The sequence below is a fragment of the Aegilops tauschii genome, chromosome 7 (genome assembly GCF_002575655.3).
Source record: "Aegilops tauschii subsp. strangulata cultivar AL8/78 chromosome 7, Aet v6.0, whole genome shotgun sequence".
NCBI lineage: Eukaryota > Viridiplantae > Streptophyta > Magnoliopsida > Poales > Poaceae > Aegilops > Aegilops tauschii.
The window spans coordinates 99,962,315-99,981,428 of record NC_053041.3 but is presented as its reverse complement, the minus strand read 5'-3'; the positions used below and the strand labels follow the sequence as shown (position 1 = coordinate 99,981,428).

General features: G+C 44.0%; 2 protein-coding genes across 2 annotated transcripts; one reads left to right on the top strand and one right to left on the bottom strand.

The window, feature by feature from the left end:
• The first annotated feature begins 1,855 nt into the window (after positions 1 to 1,855).
• Positions 1,856 to 7,082, top strand: LOC109781529 (uncharacterized). Its single transcript, XM_073505716.1, has 7 exons — positions 1,856 to 2,181; positions 3,128 to 3,207; positions 3,924 to 4,079; positions 4,183 to 4,251; positions 4,786 to 5,286; positions 6,299 to 6,418; positions 6,547 to 7,082. The coding sequence occupies exons 1-7, from the start codon at positions 1,856 to 1,858 to the stop codon at positions 6,933 to 6,935; spliced, it is 1,641 nt and encodes a 546-aa protein (XP_073361817.1). The 3' UTR covers positions 6,936 to 7,082.
• Positions 7,083 to 7,498: 416 nt separating this feature from the next.
• On the bottom strand, positions 7,499 to 12,709 carry LOC109781520 (SNF2 domain-containing protein ENL1-like). The gene is made up of 17 exons (XM_073503416.1): positions 12,452 to 12,709; positions 12,049 to 12,179; positions 11,865 to 11,919; positions 11,365 to 11,693; positions 11,093 to 11,183; positions 10,678 to 10,815; positions 10,519 to 10,590; positions 9,995 to 10,231; positions 9,824 to 9,895; positions 9,259 to 9,339; positions 9,043 to 9,161; positions 8,836 to 8,986; positions 8,664 to 8,732; positions 8,475 to 8,569; positions 7,962 to 8,093; positions 7,800 to 7,878; positions 7,499 to 7,718 (listed from the first exon to the last, which is right to left on the bottom strand). Exons 1-17 carry the CDS (start codon positions 12,707 to 12,709, stop codon positions 7,620 to 7,622), a joined length of 2,208 nt encoding a protein of 735 aa, XP_073359517.1. The 3' UTR covers positions 7,499 to 7,619.
• Positions 12,710 to 19,114: the final 6,405 nt, after the last annotated feature.

The following is a 19,114-nucleotide window of genomic DNA, read 5'->3' as shown; positions in this document are numbered from 1 at the left end:
AGAGAGAGCGAGCTCTTCGTTCTCCTCCTGCGATACCCGTTCAGTTGGGTCCCACAGGTCCTCACGGAGGCAAAGAGCTTTTTCCTCGGCCGTCCCCAAAAGGCCGATGAAAAACTCATAGATGTGAGCCACTATGTGTTCGTTGGTTAACAGGAGACCAGTATCAGACTGCAGCCGCAGAATAGTGCTTTTACGTTTTCTTTCGTTAGCGAAAGCATGGAAGTAACCGGTGTTTGCGTCTCCTTTAGTAACCCACTTGACTCCGCCCCTACGCCGCCAATATTCCTCCTCCGCTCGAAGAATAGCAATGACCTTGTTTTCTAGCTCGTATCTATGAGCCCATTCCCCCTCCGAGAACGGCCGGTGATCTGGCTCCAAATCCAGCGCAGCTATTGCCTCAACAATCCTAGCACGCTCCTTTTTGGTTTCACTGCCGTGGTTCGCACCCCACCCGCGCAGGAAAGCCCGGAGTTTGCTAGCCGCCGCGGTCAAGCACTCTGCCGGTCCGCGTTGTGGCCCGAGCTGGGCACGGATCGAAAGCCAGCGATTAGCGACCAGCTGCGCAGACCCCTCGGATTTGAACCACGCCATTTCGAAGTAGAATCTTGTGCTTCGTCTAATGTGATCGTCCCCCGAGGATGGTACTGATATGATAGAGATCCCCACGTCACATCGTACATGAATCGAGAGAATTTCGAGAACTGAGCGCTAGTTTAGCGGCTGCAGTTTGCCATGCCCACCCACGTTCGACTTGCATGGATGCTATCCTCCTAAAAGGTTCGGGGAGAGCCAATTTCATTGTATACGGCGCTTGCTGCGCTTCCTTATTAGAGATGTTACCCCCTCCGATTCATATTAATTGAGAGATATATTGAACTTATTGATAAATAAACGCTACATGACTTCCTCACTTTATTTTGGGAACTCTCAAGGGGTATTGTAGTGTGGGTAGTTAAGTTTATCCCCTCCAAGTCTCAATTGAAATATATAGTTTTTCTGGACTGTCGGCGACAACATGCTGAAAGATGCAGTTATTGTTATTTTTAGATAGGGAAAGGGTAATGTTTATGTCTGGTGCGCCGGCCGAAAGTTGAGCCGGTCAAGCCCATGTCGTTGGATTAGATAGCGATCTTTGTGTCTGTGTTTATGCCACCTCATCCCCACGCCCTCAAAACGCGTGGCTGCGGGGGACCACACACCGCCCACGACCACGTCTTTAATGTTTATCCCCACTCGATCCCCATTTTTGCTTCTTCTCGTCCGCATAGGTTCATCTCCGGCGCAGAGATCCTCAACTCCGTCGCACTCATCTCGCCTCTACATCGTCGATCTCAAGCGCCCCCACGCCTCCTCGCCTCTCGCCACCCGAGCAGGGAGGACTGCGCAGCTGGGCGCGCTCATCGCCATGGGCCGCCTGCGGCTGGGTGCGCCCCTCTCCATTGCCGACGCAGCCGGATGCGCTAGCCGTCATGGTGAGCTGAAATTGACCGCGACGATGGCGAGTTTTTGCTACAACCATGTTTTGGTTTTGCTGGAACCGGCCAATGTTTTTGCCACCTCCCCCACCCAAAAACTGCTTCCATGGTGTTTTTTGCTGGAACCGGCGAACGACTTTACTACAACCGTTTTGGTTTTTTGTTACTACCGGTGTTTGTCAATATTTTGCTACATTCCATCTCCGTTTGTCAGTTTTTTGATGCATCCTTTGTCAATTTTTGTTACCACAGGTGTTGATGATTGCTACATTCATTTTTTTCGCAAGCTACTACATGGCCTGTTTCTTTCGGTCGATTTTTTTGCTACAACCATATTTTGATTTTGCTGGAACCGAAGACATTTTTTGCTATATCCACCCATGCCGGTGTTGGTTGACGGCGGCTGTGGTTTTTTTTTGCTGCAATTGTCTTGGAGGTTTGCTACTACCGGAGATGAAATTTGCTACTACCAGAGTTTTGCTAAGATGGTGGTCGAAGGCAGACACAACGGTGCTGCGACCTTGACGGCGATGTGGAAGCTGCGAGGGAAAACAATTGGTGGCGGGAATGCTTTGACCATGGCCGTCGAGAGCTGGAATTCGGGGGATTTGCTTTTTGGAATCATGGCTGCCCCCAAGAGAAAGAATGGATCGGCGGCAAGCTTTGAGGCCGGCGGCGAGCTCGTCCATGGCGGGGGAGGGGCGGGGTCAGCGGGGGCTCGGTCGTCGGGCGGGGAGAGGAGGGGTTCTTCTGCGTCTCACGTGGGGCGGCGCGAGGTGGGACATGCGGGAAGGACAAAGAAGAACAGGAGCCAGATCAAACGGCTCATATGACGCACATCCGACGGTTAGGTGCGGACCGGCCGAAACTTTTCGGCCGGTGCGCCGGCGCCTAGCAGCCGCCATAGGGAAACGTATGTGCCGGCGGACTGGCCGAAGCTTCGGCCGGTCGCTCGCGTACCGCACGATCGCCCAGCGATCTATGGCTAACACGTCTACAGATTCATTGTTTGCGTTGTCGGATTTTCCTCCTCGGCCCACCACATGCTCTTGGCCCATCACGGCTGCTTTTTTTCTCTCATCCTCCAATGCGTCGTCCTCGAGGAGCTTACCCCAAGTGGCGGCCGCATGCTGGAACCAGCGTCCCGGCGTACTGGAACCATCATTTTTTTTCCTACATCCATTCACGACGGAGCTACGACCGCGACGACGAAGACGCCCTTTTGCTGCAAACGTCGTCAGTTTTTGTTACAATCGGAGAGAAAATTTGCTACGTCCATTCATGGCAGAGATGCGACCTGAGACGGCGGCGAGGATGATTTTTGCTGGACCCGTAATTGTTTTTTGCTACTACCGGCGAGGTTGTTTTGCTACATCCATTCATGGCGGCGATGCAACCAGGGACGGCGGCGACGAGGATTTTTGCTGCACCCGCAATTGCTTTTTGCTACTACCGGCGATGTTTTTTGCTACATCCATTCATGGCGGATATGCGACCAGGGACGGTGGCGATGACGGTTTTTGTTGCGCCCGTAATTGTTTTTTGCTACTACCGGAGAGGTTTTTTGCTACGTCCATTCATGGCAAAGATTTGACCCGGGACGAGGGACAATGATTTTTGCTGCAACCGTCGTTGTGTTTTTGCTACGACAGGCGAGGGTTTTTGCTACATCTATTAAATGATGTTGGCTGGCTACTACCGTTCATGCAACCCTGTGCAGCCAGCGTCGACGGTGAGGGCGGCGGTAGCGCACCGGGGGTGCTTCAACCAAGTTACTTTCTGAAAGTATTTGGTGATTATTGTTTGTAAACAAGCTAGGAATCTACTTCCAAGAAATTGTTATTGTTTCTTGATGGAATGCTACATGAGTGCTTTTTCAGTTGTAGAAATATGGGAAATATGCGGAAACATACACCAATTTTGCTTTCATGGTTTTTGTTTTTTGGTTTATGCTACAATGCTACATACAATTTTTTTTGCTTTGATTTGCAGGTTTTGTTGTGAAATTTTGCCGACATAGGTGATACACACTAAAAACAAGTGCGGACTCCCTGTGTAGATAGCAGTGAGAAGTGTAGCATCATTGAACTGGGCTACACGCGCGTAACAACATGCAGCATGCACGGCATGGCGCTGATGCACGTGGGTCGTGGGACAAGTGATGCGACTTGCGTACATGAGCAAAGAAAGGAACGGCCCGGACAGCTTTTTATCTCACCAACCGGCCGAAATTTCGGCCGGCGCACCGACGCCTGTCAGTGGCCTTTTAGATATTATATCTAAACTATTTTGTTAATTATACTACTATCTTAGACTACTCCTAGTTATCCAAATTTTTAACTATAGGCATAATTTATTTTTATTTGTTATACCAGTGTGACCGACTGTCTTTTCCCTTACCTGAAACACATCTTAATTTCTTGCTCGATTTGTTTAATCTTTTTGCAGGCTTTGAAATATGGTCAAAATTAACAAAACTAAAAGTTCTTGATCTATCTGGAAATATGTTGAACGACAGTATCATCACATCCTTAGTTGCACTTTCAACAATTCGATCCCTCTTCCTCAATTATACCGCCTTGAGCTCTGCTGTGACAATTCAACGTGAGCTTCACACCACTCCAATCCTTTTCTTGTTTTCTTTTTGTGCCAAGTTAATCTAGTACAGCAACATTTGACATGCTTGACCTTGCTGTTTCTTGTACAGAATTGAGCACAATGAAGCTAGAGACTCTTGATCTAAGTGATAATGCAATCAACGGAACCATATCAACAGGTAACTATTTCATTTCGATGTGATGAAACAGGAGGTGATTTCATTTTGATTTCAATACACTATTGTGAGTACAGTAGAGCCTGGTGGTATGGCGTTAAAACTTAAGGGAAGAATGCTTTTCTGAAATTCAAACGTTGCCCTCTATCAAGAACAAGTCCTTTTAAAATTCTAACTTCACACTTACTCCTACTAGCTAGCCTGCACTGTTAAGCGTCATGCACAAGGCCTATACGTGGGCAGAGTGGAACAACAACAATTTTTTTGGAAAAATTGTGGAAGTCAGGACTTGAACTCGAGACCTTAATTAGGCTTTGATACCATGTTAAGCTTCATGCAGTAGCCAACACATCAAAAGTCAGAACTGATGGAAAGGGCTAAGGCAATCTACATATACAACATAGCTATTTCAATTGATCTCAACAACTAATTATAAGATCCCTTTTGAAGTTTTAACTTCACACTTGCTCCTAGTAGTGTGCACAAGCATAGCTATTTTATTTGCTCTCAATAACTAAATAACTTGTAATTTTTCAGGTATTTGTAATATGGAGATTCTACAAGAGTTACATCTTAATGACAATATGCTATTCGGGGAGCTTCCATCATGCATAGGAAATCTAACTTCCCTCAGGGTTCTCGATCTGTCAAATAATCTATTAAGAGTCAAGTTCCCATCTCCTAGCTTTGCAAAGTTCACATCACTCGTGAAACTTTCACTCTCCAATAACCATCTCGAAGGAGTTCTCTTCTTGAGTTCCTTGTCAAACAATAGACAATTGACACATCTAGAACTTGCAAGCAGCGGGAATGATTTCCAGCTGCAAACTGAGAATCCAGCAACGGATATGTCAGCTCAGCTTCAAGTACTAGTACTGCGCAATTGCAACCTTAATGGAAACTCTGCCGTTATACCAAGATTTCTGTTGCATCAACATTCACTAGACTTAATTGATATGTCTAATAATAACCTAGGTGGTTACTTCCCATCATGGCTGATAGAGAACAACGTGAACCTATCATATCTAATTCTGCGAGGTAACTCTTTCAGTGGACCTCTTTTTCCTCCACCCAAAGTACACATCAATTTGCAATGGTTGGATGCATCTTGCAACAAGCTAAGCAAATTAACTATGGAAATCAATGTCTCTTTACCCAATCTGCAGTACCTAAACTTGTCAGACAATTCTTTTCAGGGTGTCTTTCCTTCTTCCTTTAACAACATGGTTAGTCGAGTAGGTGTAGACTTGTCTTCCAACAATTTCCTAGATGACATAGGGGCCGCATTCAAGATGATCGGTATCGCTAATTTGATCCTCTCTCGGAACAATTTCTATGGTTCACTCCCTCAAGAACTCCCGCCACATTTTTTCTCATCTAGTGCTAAATGACAATAAAATCACGGGGAAAATTCCTGAGAGCATATGTTTTAATATATTCCTTACTGTGCTTGATTTTAGCAATAACAACTTGATTGGCTCTCTCCCTACGTGCATTTATGCACTCCCTCTTCTCGTCATCTTGAATTTAAAAGGGAACTCATTGGTTGGATCGATTCCGTCAGAGATATGCCACCTCAATAGACTTATCTTTCTTGATGTCTCGAGAAACAATCTTTCTGGCCCAATTCCTTGTTTACCCAATGTGCAGTACCTTCACCTAAGTGAAAATCAATTTAATGGAACTTTTCCGTTGTCCTTGGGAACTGATATATATACAATCGATCTACAAGGAAACCAGTTCAGTGGCATCCTTCCAAGGTTGATGTTCAAGGCCTTTCCAAAGCTACAAATAATGTTGTTGGAACGAAATATGTTCGAAGGAATGATTCCAAATGATATATGTCATTTGAAGTGTTTGCGCCTACTAGATCTGTCTCATAACAAGCTATCCGGGAAGCTACCCTCGTGCTTGAGCAATATTGGATCAGATGATGAGTCATTTAATTTCCAGTACAGTGATAGAAACATTACTTCTATTTTTCTTATGTTTCCGGTGAGTTCTTATCAAGATCTCTTAGCCCAATATACTAAATTTATTTCGCAACCAGACCAAGAGGAATTCATGACCAAGAGCAGGAAGGACTACTACAAGGGTAACATGCTCAACTACATGTCTGGACTTGATTTCTCTTCGAACCAGTTGAAAGGATCCATTCCTGAAAGCATCGGTGACATGAAATGGTTACGTGCACTGAATTTCTCGGCCAATTACTTCGATGGATCTATACCACAATCCTTATCAAACTTAAGTGACCGGATCTCTCTCACAACAACTTGGCGGGCCAAATACCTTCAGAGCTAGCAGCATTACGGTCCCTTGAGGTGTTCTCAGTGGCATACAACAACCTGTCTGGTCCGACGCCAGGAATAAAGGGGCAGTTCATCACATTTGATCAGAGCAGCTACGAAGGAAATCCATATCTCTGTGGCCCACCATTGTTGAGTTGCTCTGAGGCGCCGTCAGTTCCCGAGCTTGAAGAAAATAAGGAAGATGATAAAGTTGATGATATAATCCTGTTTGGCTGTTCAGCAATGTTTTACATGGTTGGTTTCTGGACTTCCATGGGTGTGCTTTACTTCAAGACAAGCTGGCGATGGTCATGGTTTTCTGTCGTGGACAGGTTCAGCGATTGTGTAATGGCTAAATTGGCAATATATACAAGAAAGATCCGTGGCGCCAACTGAGCTTTCTGGAGGGCTGAATAATTTGTCATGTGGTTACCTTTTTTTGATACTAGTAGAATACTTAAAAAGTTGTGTGATTTGTTTTAAAATATTCTCAACTGATGGGTTGTGTAATAAAGCTGTGACGTTCTGTGGCCACGTCTTAAACTTTGTTTGGTCTGTAGATGTTAAGTTCTTTGGAACTGGTTAATGTGATGTCACTCTGATTGGAACAGGGTAATGCTTTTCCTAATGTTCGACTAGTTAATGTTAAGTCACTTTGTTGACCGTATTAAGCAACGTATAATCTGCCTAGTCGTGACAGGTTGATGACGTGCGTTCCAAGGGTAGTCCGGCGAAGATAGTTCAGGTTGTTAGCATATAGTTTATCTTTGTAACAACTCTATCTCTCTATCCTCTTATCTCTTGTACCACAAGTTGTAATCTCAACCATGTACGCGATCTCGGAGTTGCGCCCCAGTATATTAACATGAAGCCGTCGGTCAGAGAAAGACACGACGTTAACCCAAGTTTTCACAGACCGCTCTTATCTGAATTGCTGCATGTACTGTAAAATACTCAGTTGATAAAGACAGTGATTCATATTTATTTGAGCAGCATGTATCTTTATATCAGTCGGCCAGGATCCACACAAAAGTGACATAGTATGATGCACATGGCCAAAACAAACAACGGTTCAGAGGATCATGTCGACTCAGCAGCGACCACCGTCAGCTTGTCATCATCCAAACCACCTTGTGTCTTTTCCTCACCGTCACGGTCCGGCAGCACGGACGCCAGTGCCTGCCACAGTACACCGTTACCGTGCAAAAGTGCATCGCTCATTGAGTTGCAAAATAGTAAGAGATTGATCGTCTAACTTACCGTGTTCGCAAGGGTTTGCGTCAGCCGGTTGATATCTTCGGCACGGACATCTGAATTTGGCTTAACGGCATGCGCATCCCTACATTACATCGGTGTTAGCTACAAAGAAAGGTTGACAAGAAAGATACATGCATGCTCCGTGCTCAAGGCAGCAACACTGACCTGTCCGGTGCATGATCATTTTCGCTCAAAGCTGGCAAGACCTCTGTCTTGGAATACAGGAGGCTGTGGTGGCTCACACCGGCTATTCCTTGCTGCTCTAGAAACTCTATGTGCTGCCTCAGTGACTCATCCCTAGACGGAAGTTACAGTACAGGGAAACATAATAAATGACTAGTGAAGCCAAATTAACAACATGGAATTGTCAGTTAACTGTTGCTATATATCAGGGATCATGTCAAACAGCTCCCTGACCAGCTAACAAATTCAGCTGAAACTAGATGTTAGATTTTTGTTTGGTACCCCATATCTGTCAAAATGTCTACTGCCTCCAATCCATATTACTTTTCTTTAATTTGTCTAGATATATCTAGACAAATCAAAGACAAGTAATATGGATCGGAGGAAGCACCAAACTCTAAACCTCAAGATTTTGATGTGTATGTCAAAAATAATTTCAGTAAAGCCATAGTGCTGACAGCATCGTATTTAGTCAAATGAAATCAACTGTCTTACATGTCAAGCTGCTGTTCATGCTCTTTTTGCAATTGCTTTTGCGTAGGGGAGATGTCAAAACCTTGTGCCGGTAGGCTAAGAAGCTCCTGAATGTCCTGAAGATACATACACAAGTAACCTTATCAGCCACTGTTTATATCCTCAATACATGACCGATGAATAGCGGTGCAATCAGGATCACAATGTTACCCTCTGGTTGAAGTAGCGTGTTTGTTCTTTCTGCTCAGTGGCTGTCCTAAACAAACCCCACTTGAAGACCTGGAAAAAATAATTATGTGACTCAAGGAATTCAAGCTTCAGACGTACAGATATCATATGAAAAACAATAGTGGAGTAAAAGAATTCTAGATCATATACAAACCTGCATTCTATATATCTTTTCTTCAACAGTTGCAGCATCAAGCGGTATACAATCACATCTTTTGTCTGTCCAATTCGATAAGCACGATCGACAGCCTGACTGTCGACACTGTGAATACGAAGATTGTGTTAGAACTAAGAGAACTTGCATCCTATAAAACAAAAAGAAATTAATGTGCTCGATCAGGATGAGTCAAGGTTGTTATACCTTGGATTCCAAGCAGGGTCGACTACTATGACGCGATCTGCCTTGGTGAGTGTAAGTCCAAGACCACCGACTTTGGTAGTCAGTAAAAATATTGGAGTTCCAGAACCCTCCTGGAAATCCTGGAGATGGAATTGCAGAAATTAAAGAAACATATTATATACGTATAATTGAGTCCATTAACACATCATAACAAAAAGGTGAAATAGGAATAATAACCTTCACAATCCTTTCCCTCTCTGAAATCTTGGTTGTACCATCGATGCGAAAAAACTTGTAGCCCTCTACTGATATAACTTGCTGTTGCAATAACCGAATGTTACAACAAAGGATGTAGGTAAGCATCATCATTTCAGAAATGATTATAGGCACTTATCCAAAAGGTAATTTGAATTGAAGATCACAACGGTTTCCGTGCAAATGATACGAAGATGACATTAGCCACATTTTGTTTATATTTGACATGCTTTTTTTTCTAACAGATATATGACAGCAGATCAAAGATGGCAAATGCAGTTGATCATGTTATCCTACCATTTTGTTCCCAACCAATTTTAATTTTAGTATATAAATAATTCACACTCAATTAGCCTTGTTTATCATGTATACTCCCTCCATCCGGAATTACTTATCGCTCAAATGGATGTATCTAACACTAAAGTATGTCTAGATAGATCCGAACGGAGGAAGTATTAGAAAACAAAAGTGCTTTTGATTATCACATATCACAGCATAACATGAACTCTAGGCAAACATGAGAACTGGCATATTCACAAGAACAAACCTGAACAAGGTTTAGCATCTTGCGAGTCTGCGAAAAAATTAGAACATGGTGTCCCTCTTCAAGAAGATTTCGCTGCAACATCAGGCAGTAGCCACATTTACTTAATTTATATAAAAGAATATGCATTACATTGCTAAGAACTAATATGGGCATGCATAAAAGAATTATTACCAACAAGGACATGATGAAAGATAGTTTGCATGAGATTTCATGCCCGACTTGCAGCGCATCATCATCATCATCGTCATCATCATCATAGGACATACCAGCAAGGTTCAGAGCCATTTTTTCAAGCCTCACCATATCATGATCATTCAACTTTCCGTCCATGTCTTCCATGCCTTCCAAGATGCCCTCAGCGGCTATCTTTGTCAGCATCAGTGGGTGATCACATATTTTCTTCAATATCTGTTGAAGAACAGGAAGAAACATGAAACAAGCAGGATCTCACAAAGGACTAGGCACATAAAATAATGATAAAGTAAGGCTATACAACTAACAAAGGCATCCTGTCATTTAAATATACAATACCCCGTTTAATTTATAGGTGTATTTTGCTAGAGAAAACAATCAGTACAAAGGTGTATTTTGCTAGAGAAAACAATCAGTACAAAGGTGTATTTTCATATGAATATGGGTACATTTCTGGACACTAAAGAATGGTGGAAAGAAATGGTTTTTAAGCTGATGCTTACCGTGATGTGAGGCAAGGGAGGTCGCATTGTATTAAGTATATCACTCTTCAGAAAAGCTTCATATAGTTGCCTCTGCACAGAAAACAAAGATAAATGGACAATCGTCATATGCACTAAATCACTCAACCTGTTTTTGCATCAATGATACGAAGTTTGTACCTGGCAATCTGTTAATTTCAGCCAGATAATTAGCTCATTCTTCTTACCAAGTGTTTTCCCATTTGTTGAGCCAATATCAAGGGACACTTCACCTTTCATACGACGCAAAAAATAGGGCTTTATCCGTTCTCTTAATTTCTGTGAAGTACCAAACAGGACAGCACATATTATGACTTGTTTAGTATAACCGGCTTCAAGTAGTAATTCAGAAGGATAAGTAACATTTCTGAATAAATTGGTAATAACAAAAAGTAATGTTCTTTTAAAAGAATGGAAAGTAATGTGAATGCACATGTTGGACTTGGAATATATCAAGCACCATGAGATTGTACAGTAATGTTGAACATTGCATTTTTGTGACAACGCTTGTGCATCATCTATCTTTTAGACACAAATACCGAAAAAAGGCTATCACCTTAGCTACCTCTGAGCCAATGTGCTTCTCTCGATTGGTGGCATCCTTTTCATTTCCTCGATTGATAGCATTTTCATACCTTTCTCTAAACCTGTCATGCATAATTTAGATAAATAAATAGCAGTAGTACTATGAAAAATAAATAAATGAACATTGTTAATGCAGGAAAGCAATAGAGTAAGTGAATTACTCATCCCTATCACCCAGGACTTCCGGGCAACAGAAATAGAAAAGGGCCCACAATTCCTGTAAGAATACTCATGTTTAATTACTTGCATTGGTAAAACAATATCGCAATGGGGACATATTGATCATATAGTGGTATTAAATTAGAGTAGGACTGTAGGAGCTTTTCAGGTAGTACCTTCAAGTTATTTTGTATAGGTGTGCCACTAATGGCAATCCGATGGACACATGGTATGTCACATATGCTTTGGAATCTTTGTGTCTTAGGGTTTTTGATTTGATGTGCCTCATCAAGAACAACATAGTCCCATAGGTTTCTCTCCTCATCATCATCGGCTTCATGGTAGAAGTCACCCCTTATCAGCTTGTAATTTATCCGGACAATGTCATATGTTGTCAATACTACACCGCCCTCCTGGAGAAGAGGATAAACAGCAGAGGAAATTCATAAAAATATCTTAGAAAAACCTTCTAGGTATGTGTATTCTTTTAACTGAAACTATGTTCAGTCAAATTTAACAGAATGGCAGGATATAAATGATCAGCGGAAGATTAACATTCATTCTATTTAAGGAATTTAAAGAACCTTAACTGCGCGTTGGAGCTCAGAGTTGCGAACATTTGCGTTGGGACCAGAGCAGCTGTAAACAGATGAAAAAAGAAAAAAAGAATCAATCAATCTGTTGGCAGTCATAAGTCCTGACCTGCATCACCTCTGAGAAATCAAAAGATGATATATGGTGAATAGGTAGGTGGTGCATATATCCTACTCGCTGATCTTGCTTTTGAGGCCAACAAGTGTAAGTTCTTTGATCCAATGAGTCACAGGTGTCTTTGGAACGACAACCAACACTCTCCTGATTAAACCTGAATGGAACAATCCGGCTAGGAATGCAGAAATCTGCATGGCAAAAGTAGCAAATTATTAGCAAATAAATTGCAGCACCACTTGATCGATACACTGCGGCTGAACTAGGAAACAAATCAATGGTTAAAATCCATACACTGATACTACAGAACTAGTAATGCTATAATCAACCAAACTATTCTGAAGAAAAAACAATCAATCGATCTGACAGTGTAACCAATGAACTGACTCTACTAGTACAACTGAGACTAGAGATTGAGATTGGAACGAAGGGGAATGGAGAATGAGTTTGCTAGAAACCCTACCTGCATGGTCTTCCCCAGTCCCATGTCATCGCCGACGATGCCACCAGTCACCCTGCAATGCAAAAACCAAAGCCAGCCAAGCCCCTGGCGCTGGTGGGGATAAAGCATCCCTGATATCCTCGCCGGAAGCTTGTACAGCAGCCTGCCGGCGCCGCTGCTTCCGCCGGTGGGATCCTCCATCTCCAAGTCCACCGCACCATCGACTTCCTTCAGGTCTGGGTGGTCGCCGTCCGAGGACGATTGGGGTTCGGACGCCATGGATTGGATTTGGGGGGCAATGCTAGTCTGCTAGTGCTGTGAGATCGATCTGGTGTTGATTATGTTACTAAATAGAATCTATTCCTAGTGCTGATCACAACACCTCTATTAAAATGTTTAAGAAAGTTATTTTCCCAAAGTTTGGAGTCCCTAGATATTTAATGACTAATGGTGGTTCACACTTTATTCATGGTGCTTTCTGTAAAATGGTTGATAAGTATGATGTTAACCATAGAATTGCATCACCTTATCATCCTCAGTCTAGTGGTCAAGTTGAACTTAGCAATAGAGAAATAAAATTAATTTTGCAAAAGACTGTCAATAGGTCCAGGAAGAATTGGTCTAAGAAATTAGATGATGCACTTCGGGCTTATGGAACAACATATAAAAATCCTATGGGTATGTCTCCTTATAAAATGGTTTATGGAAAAGCTTATCATTTTTCCTTTGAGTTAGAACATAAAGCATATTGGGCCACCAAAGAGCTCAACTATGATTTCAGGCTTGCTGGTGAAAAGAGGTTATTTGATATTAGCTCATTAGATGAATGAAGAACCCAAGCTTATGAAACTGCAAAATTATTCAAAGAAAAAGTTAAAAGATGGCATGACAAAAGAATCCAAAAGCGTGAGTTTAAAGTTGGAGAATATGTTCTTTTGTACAACTCTCGTTTTAGATTCTTTGCAGGAAAACTCCTCTCAAAATGGGAAGGCCGCTATGTCATCGAGGAGGTTTATCGGTCTGGAGCCATCAAAATAAATAATTCCGAAGGTTGTCAATGGACAAGGAATAAAAAATTATATCTCAGGTACGCCCATTAATGTTGAAAGTAATATTATCCAAACTTTGACACCGGAAGAACTCTAACACATAAAAGAGTTCTTCCGGAACACCCCAGAATCGTGAAAATAAAGAGGTACATGATACGGTAAGTAAACGGACTCCGAAAAATCGGCAATAATATTTTTTTATCAGTTTTGGAATATTTAAAAATTTAGGAAATAAAGAAACTTCCAGGAAGCGTACCCTGGTGGGCACCTGGCGCGCCCAGATGGGTTGTGCCCACCTGGGACACCTTCCGGACTCCATTTTTCTACAGCTTGCTTGTCCCCCAAGATAAAAAAAATCTATATATACTTCCCGAACCTGTTAACCACCGTATCGTGGGGAAATCCTTTGTTCTCTTTTCTTTGCTGTTTTCTGATAGATTCAGCTGGACCAACATCATGTCTTCCTCACCTTTCAATAATGGAAAAGAAGACACAAGGGTGGTTCAAGAGGATCTTGATGTCTACTACGCAACATTATTCTTGTAGACACGTGTTGGGCCTCCAAGCGCAGAGTTTTATAGGACAGTAGCAATTTTCTCTCAAGTGGATGACCTAAGGTCTATCAATCCATGGGAGGCGTAGGATGAAGATAGTCTCTCTCAAACGACCCTGCAACCAACTACAAGAAATCTCTTGTGTCCCCAACACACCCAATACAATGGCAAATTGTATAGGTGCACTAGTTCGGCGAAGAGATGGTGATAAAAGTGTAATATGGATGGTAGAAATATATTTTTATAATCTGAATAAATAAAAACAGCAAGGTAGCAATCAATAAAAGTGAGCACAAACGGTATTGCAATGCTTGGAAACAAGGCCTAGGGTTCGTACTTTCGCTAGTGCAATCTCTCAAAAATGCTAATATAATTGGATCATATATCCATCCCTCAAAGTGCGATGAAGAATCACTCCAAAGTTCCTATCTAGCGGAGAACATAAGAATAAATGTTTGTAGGGTACGAAACCACCTCAAAGCTATTCTTTCCATTCGATCTATTCAAGAGTTCATAATAAAATAACACCAAGCTATTCTTTTCGTTTGATCTATCCTAGAGTTCATACTAAAATAACACCAAAGCAAATTCATATTCATAATATTCAATCAAACACAAAGAACTTAAAAGAGTGCCCAAAGATTTCTACCGTAGAAACAAAGACAAGAACGTGCATCAACCCCTATGCATAGATTACCCCAATGCCACCTCGGGAATCCGCGAGTTGAGTGCCAAAACATATATCAAGTGACTCAATACGATACTGTGACAGCCTGGATTTTTGCCTTCTCTCTTTTTCCGGACTTGCCTTCTCTCTTCTTCCGGACTTGGTTTTTACCGTGGTTTTTGCCCTGACTTGATTTGGATTTTGGAATCATTTCAAATGGACTTGTCACTCGGGCATATCCTTGACTTTCACCCAAGTGACCTATCTACTTTATTCCTCTAATAAATCCCCAAAATAATCAAATGAATATTTTTAATAAAAGAAAAATATTCATTTTTCTCTCTGAAATTCAATTCAGAAACTTGTGCTCCAAAGCAACCCCAATTTTTCTTGCCCAGAAAAATCTGAAATAATTCCAGAATATTCTTAGAACCTTGGCACACCTTCCCATGCAAAAATATTGCATGACTTTTTATAATATTTTTGCTATTGAAAATCATTTCTCTTCTGGCCCAAAATTCTAGTTTGTACAGCAAGTACATTTTCCCTTCAGCTTTTGGCCCTGATCTTTCTTGAGCTTAAACACCCTCCTAAGAAACCCTAACCCCTAGGAGATCAGCCCTAATGGCCTTCTAGAAGGTGGATTAACTTGGCGACCAAGTTTCTGGTCAGAAACTTGCCAGCTTGGTTAAGTCAAATCTGGGCGGCGTGAGCGTGAGCTATCACCACTCCTAGACTAAACACTGCATGGACGAACGCGTAGACAAGGTTTGGCTACGCTTGGGCGTCGTCTTGACCATGCCAGCTTGGTGACCGCGCGAAGACACGACGCCTGGCAACGTCTCGACGCGCTCTGGCTGGCGCTTTCCTCTCTGTTTCGTGCGTGCTCGTTCCAGCGCTCGCCGACGCCTGCCGCACCGCACCTACAACGTCGACCCATCACCCTTGACCGCTCCCTAGCACTCGCTGACGCCGGAGCCGCCGCAGCAAGCACGGGCGCGTCGTGGCCAAAATGCCACAGTGCGCGCGTGCGCTTGTCCACTTCCTCCACCACCTCCTGTGCTCGTCCGTGAGCGTGGGCAGCTCCTGTGTTGACGCTGCGACCTTGCCCCCTCGCACTTGAGCTTCTCGTCACCGTTCGCCGCGTGTCCAAAGAGCTCCGACGGCGACACGTCCCCCCTTGCTCCGGCTATATATAGCGACCCCGCCTCAAATCCTAGCCAAGCACCACTCCACACCACCTCCACAAGCACGTAGAACGACCCCAGCTCGGTCGGGCAGGCCTCTGGCCGTCGCCCCGACCAGAGGACTCCGGCGACCTCCGCGGTCCAGCCGCCGCTCTCCGGTGCCTCTCGAGCTCAAGCAACTGCTTGGGCGGGGCATTGGGGGTCTGCTGGTGCTGCCTGGACACCGCTGAGTCCTCGGAGCCGCCTCTAGCCGTCGTCTTCCACCACTCCGGTGAACCCGTAGCTTGCGAGCCCGACCGCGAGCAGCTCCGTCCACCCCATGCCAAGCTACGGGTACGAGCAGGTGCGCCACGAGTCCTGCTTCAATCCTATCCCTCCAGCCTAGCCCCAAACCCCCTCGTCGTCGGGGTGAGCTCCGGCGAAGCCCCGCTCTCTCTGATCTCGCGCTCCCCCTCTCTCTCCTGACGCGCGGGACCCACCTGTCGGTCTCACCACTCGTGCCCGAAGCGGTACGAGTGGAGGCGCCTTTCCCGTTTATGCCTTCGACGTCACCCCCCTGGTTTTCTGTTTAATTCAAATATTATTCAGAAATTTGACTAAACTTTGACCAGCCACCATTTCTAAACCATAAGCCCAAATGATTTGATTCTTTTTGCATTGTCTTTGTTTCAGAAAGCTCTAGCAGCACACCAAAGGGTGGATTTTTCCTTGCTGTCTAGAATTTCTGGTGCTATTCAGAGAGGTTTTTGATAATTATTTTTGTGGTTTTAAATTCTTTTCAGAAGGAGAAGCTTGTCTTGAAACAAACCAAGAGGGGTGTGATCCTCCTCTACACTAAGGCAAGCCACACCAGCATTTGGATGGTGTTATTTCAATATCTATGATTTTCTACTTGAATATGAGTTCTTATTTGCATTTAAAATTTCATAAACAAATTTGGTTAATTGCTGGTTACTTTATCATGCTTGATATGCTTGTTTTAGTTACTGGTTGAATGCATGAACTTGTTTGGCTAAGTACAGTAAGATTTTGCACTAGACATATTGCTATGGAAATTAATGATAGTTATTTTATTAAGTGATATTTTCAATTAAATGATGAACTAATAAAAATATTTCTTGATAATAAAAATGAGTTATAACCAGAGAAGTTTTGATTCTGAGTATTGCCAGCTTGGTTAAGTCAAATCTGGTCGGCCTGAGCATGAGCTATCACCACTCCTAGACTAAACACTTCATGGACGAACGCGTAGATAAGGTTTGGCTGCGCTTGGGCGTCGTCTTGACCATGCCAGCTTGGTGACCGCGCGAAGACACGGCGCCTGGCAACGTCTCGATGCGATCTGGCTGGCGCTTTCCTCTCTGCTTAGCGGGTGCTCGTTCCAGCGCTCGCCGACGCTTGCCGCACCGCACCTACAGCGTCGATCCATCACCCTTGACCGCTCCCTGGCGCTCGCCGACGCCGGAGCCACCGTAGCAAGCACAGACGCGTCGTGGCCAAAATGCCACAGTGCGCGCGTGCGCTTGTCCACTTCCTCCACCGCCTCCTGTGCTCGTCCGCGAGCGTGGGCAGCTCCTGCGTTGACGCTGCAACCTTGCCCCCTCGCACTTGAGCTTCTCGTCGCCGTTCGCCGCGTGTCCAGAGAGCTCCGGTGATGACACGTCCCCCCTTCCTCCGGCTATATATAGCGACCCCGCCTCGAATCCTAGCCAAGCACCACTCCACACCACCTCCACAAGCACGTAGAACGACCCCAGCTCGTTCGGGCAGGCCTCTGGCCGTCGCCCCGACCAGAGGACTCCGGCGACCTCCGCAGTCCAGCCGTCGCTCTCCGGTGCCTCTCGAGCTCAAGCAACTGCTTGGGCGGGGCATTGGGGGTCTGCTGGTGCTGCCTGGACACCGCTGAGCCCTCGGAGCCGCCTCTAGCCATCGTCTTCCACCACTCCGGTGAACCCGTAGCTTGCGAGCCCGACCGTGAGCAGCTCCGTCCACCCCACGCCAAGCTACGGGTACGGGCAGGTGCGCCACGAGCCCCGCTTCAATCCTATCCCTCTAGCCTAGCCCCAAACCCCCTCGTCGTCGGCGTGAGCTCCGGCAAAGCCCCGCCTCTCTCTGATCTCGCGCTCCCCCTCTCTCTCCTGACGCGCGGGACCCACCTGTCGGTCTCACCACTCGTTCCCGAATCGGTACGAGTGGAGGTGCCTTTCCCGTTTACGCCTTCGACGTCACCCCCTGGTTTTCTGTTTAATTCAAATATTATTCAAAAATTTGACTAAACTTTGACCAGCCACCATTTCTAAACCATAAGCCCAAATGATTTGATTCTTTTTGCATTGTCTTTGTTTCAGAAAGCTCTAGCAGCACACGAAAGGGTGGATTTTTCCTTGCTGTCTAGAATTTCTGGTGCTATTCAGAGAGGTTTTTGATAATTATTTTTGTGGTTTTAAATTCTTTTCAGAAGGAGAAGCTTGTCTTGAAGAAAACCAAGAGGGTGTGATCCTCCTCTACACTAAGGCAAGCCACCCCAGCATTTGGATGGTGTTATTTCAATATCTATGATTTTCTACTTGAATATGAGTTCTTATTTGCATTTGAAATTTGATAAATAAATTTGGTTAATTGCTGGTTACTTTATCATGCTTGATATGCTTGTTTTAGTTACTGGTTGAATGCATGAACTTGTTTGTCTAAGTACAGTAAGATTTTGCACTAGACATATTGCTATGGAAATTAATGATAGTTATTTTATTAAGTGATATTTTCAATTAAATGATGAACTAATAAAAACATTTCTTGATAATGAAAATGAGTTATAACCAGAGAAGTTTTGATTCTGAGTACTGCAAGATATGTATGTTGTTAAGTTTGATCCATGACTATGAGTTGTTTGCTTTGCAGGTCGAGTAGTTGCATGATTATGGCATTATATTATGTTTGTGATAAAAAGTTTTTATCAAAGCTAAACTTGATTAAGTTCAACTTGAATATGATGTTGATCACATCATGGTGCCACTGAATCGGGTTTTTAATTCAGTGCGACCACATTTACCTTGTGGGAAGGTCTTGATTCGGTCCTTTGTTGTGGCTCTCACCGGTGCCTCCCGCGAGGGAAGGTTATGGGCGTTCATACCCTGGCCCGGTAGGCAGACATAACCTTGTGTGCTCATTTTTGTTTTTATGGTACCTTGTCCCCGTTTGGGACCGTTTTGCCACGACGGTGGACGTTG

What these genes read in the sequence shown, in the direction of transcription:
- LOC109781529 (XM_073505716.1), top strand. Translation starts at nt 1,856, where the DNA reads ATGCCGGTGTTGGTTGACGGCGGCTGTGGTTTTTTTTTGCTGCAATTG. An exon ending in CATGGCGGGGGAGGGGCGGG is followed by an intron (nt 2,182 to 3,127) that starts GTCAGCGGGGGC and finishes TTGCTACGACAG; the next exon opens with GCGAGGGTTTTTGCTACATC. An exon ending in CAACGGAACCATATCAACAG is followed by an intron (nt 4,252 to 4,785) that starts GTAACTATTTCA and finishes GTAATTTTTCAG; the next exon opens with GTATTTGTAATATGGAGATT.
- LOC109781520 (XM_073503416.1), bottom strand. Translation starts at nt 12,709, where the DNA reads ATGGCGTCCGAACCCCAATCGTCCTCGGACGGCGACCACCCAGACCTG. An exon ending in AGCTCCAACGCGCAGTTAAG is followed by an intron (nt 11,694 to 11,864) that starts GTTCTTTAAATT and finishes CCTCTTCTCCAG; the next exon opens with GAGGGCGGTGTAGTATTGAC. An exon ending in CACGCTACTTCAACCAGAGG is followed by an intron (nt 8,570 to 8,663) that starts GTAACATTGTGA and finishes ATGTATCTTCAG; the next exon opens with GACATTCAGGAGCTTCTTAG.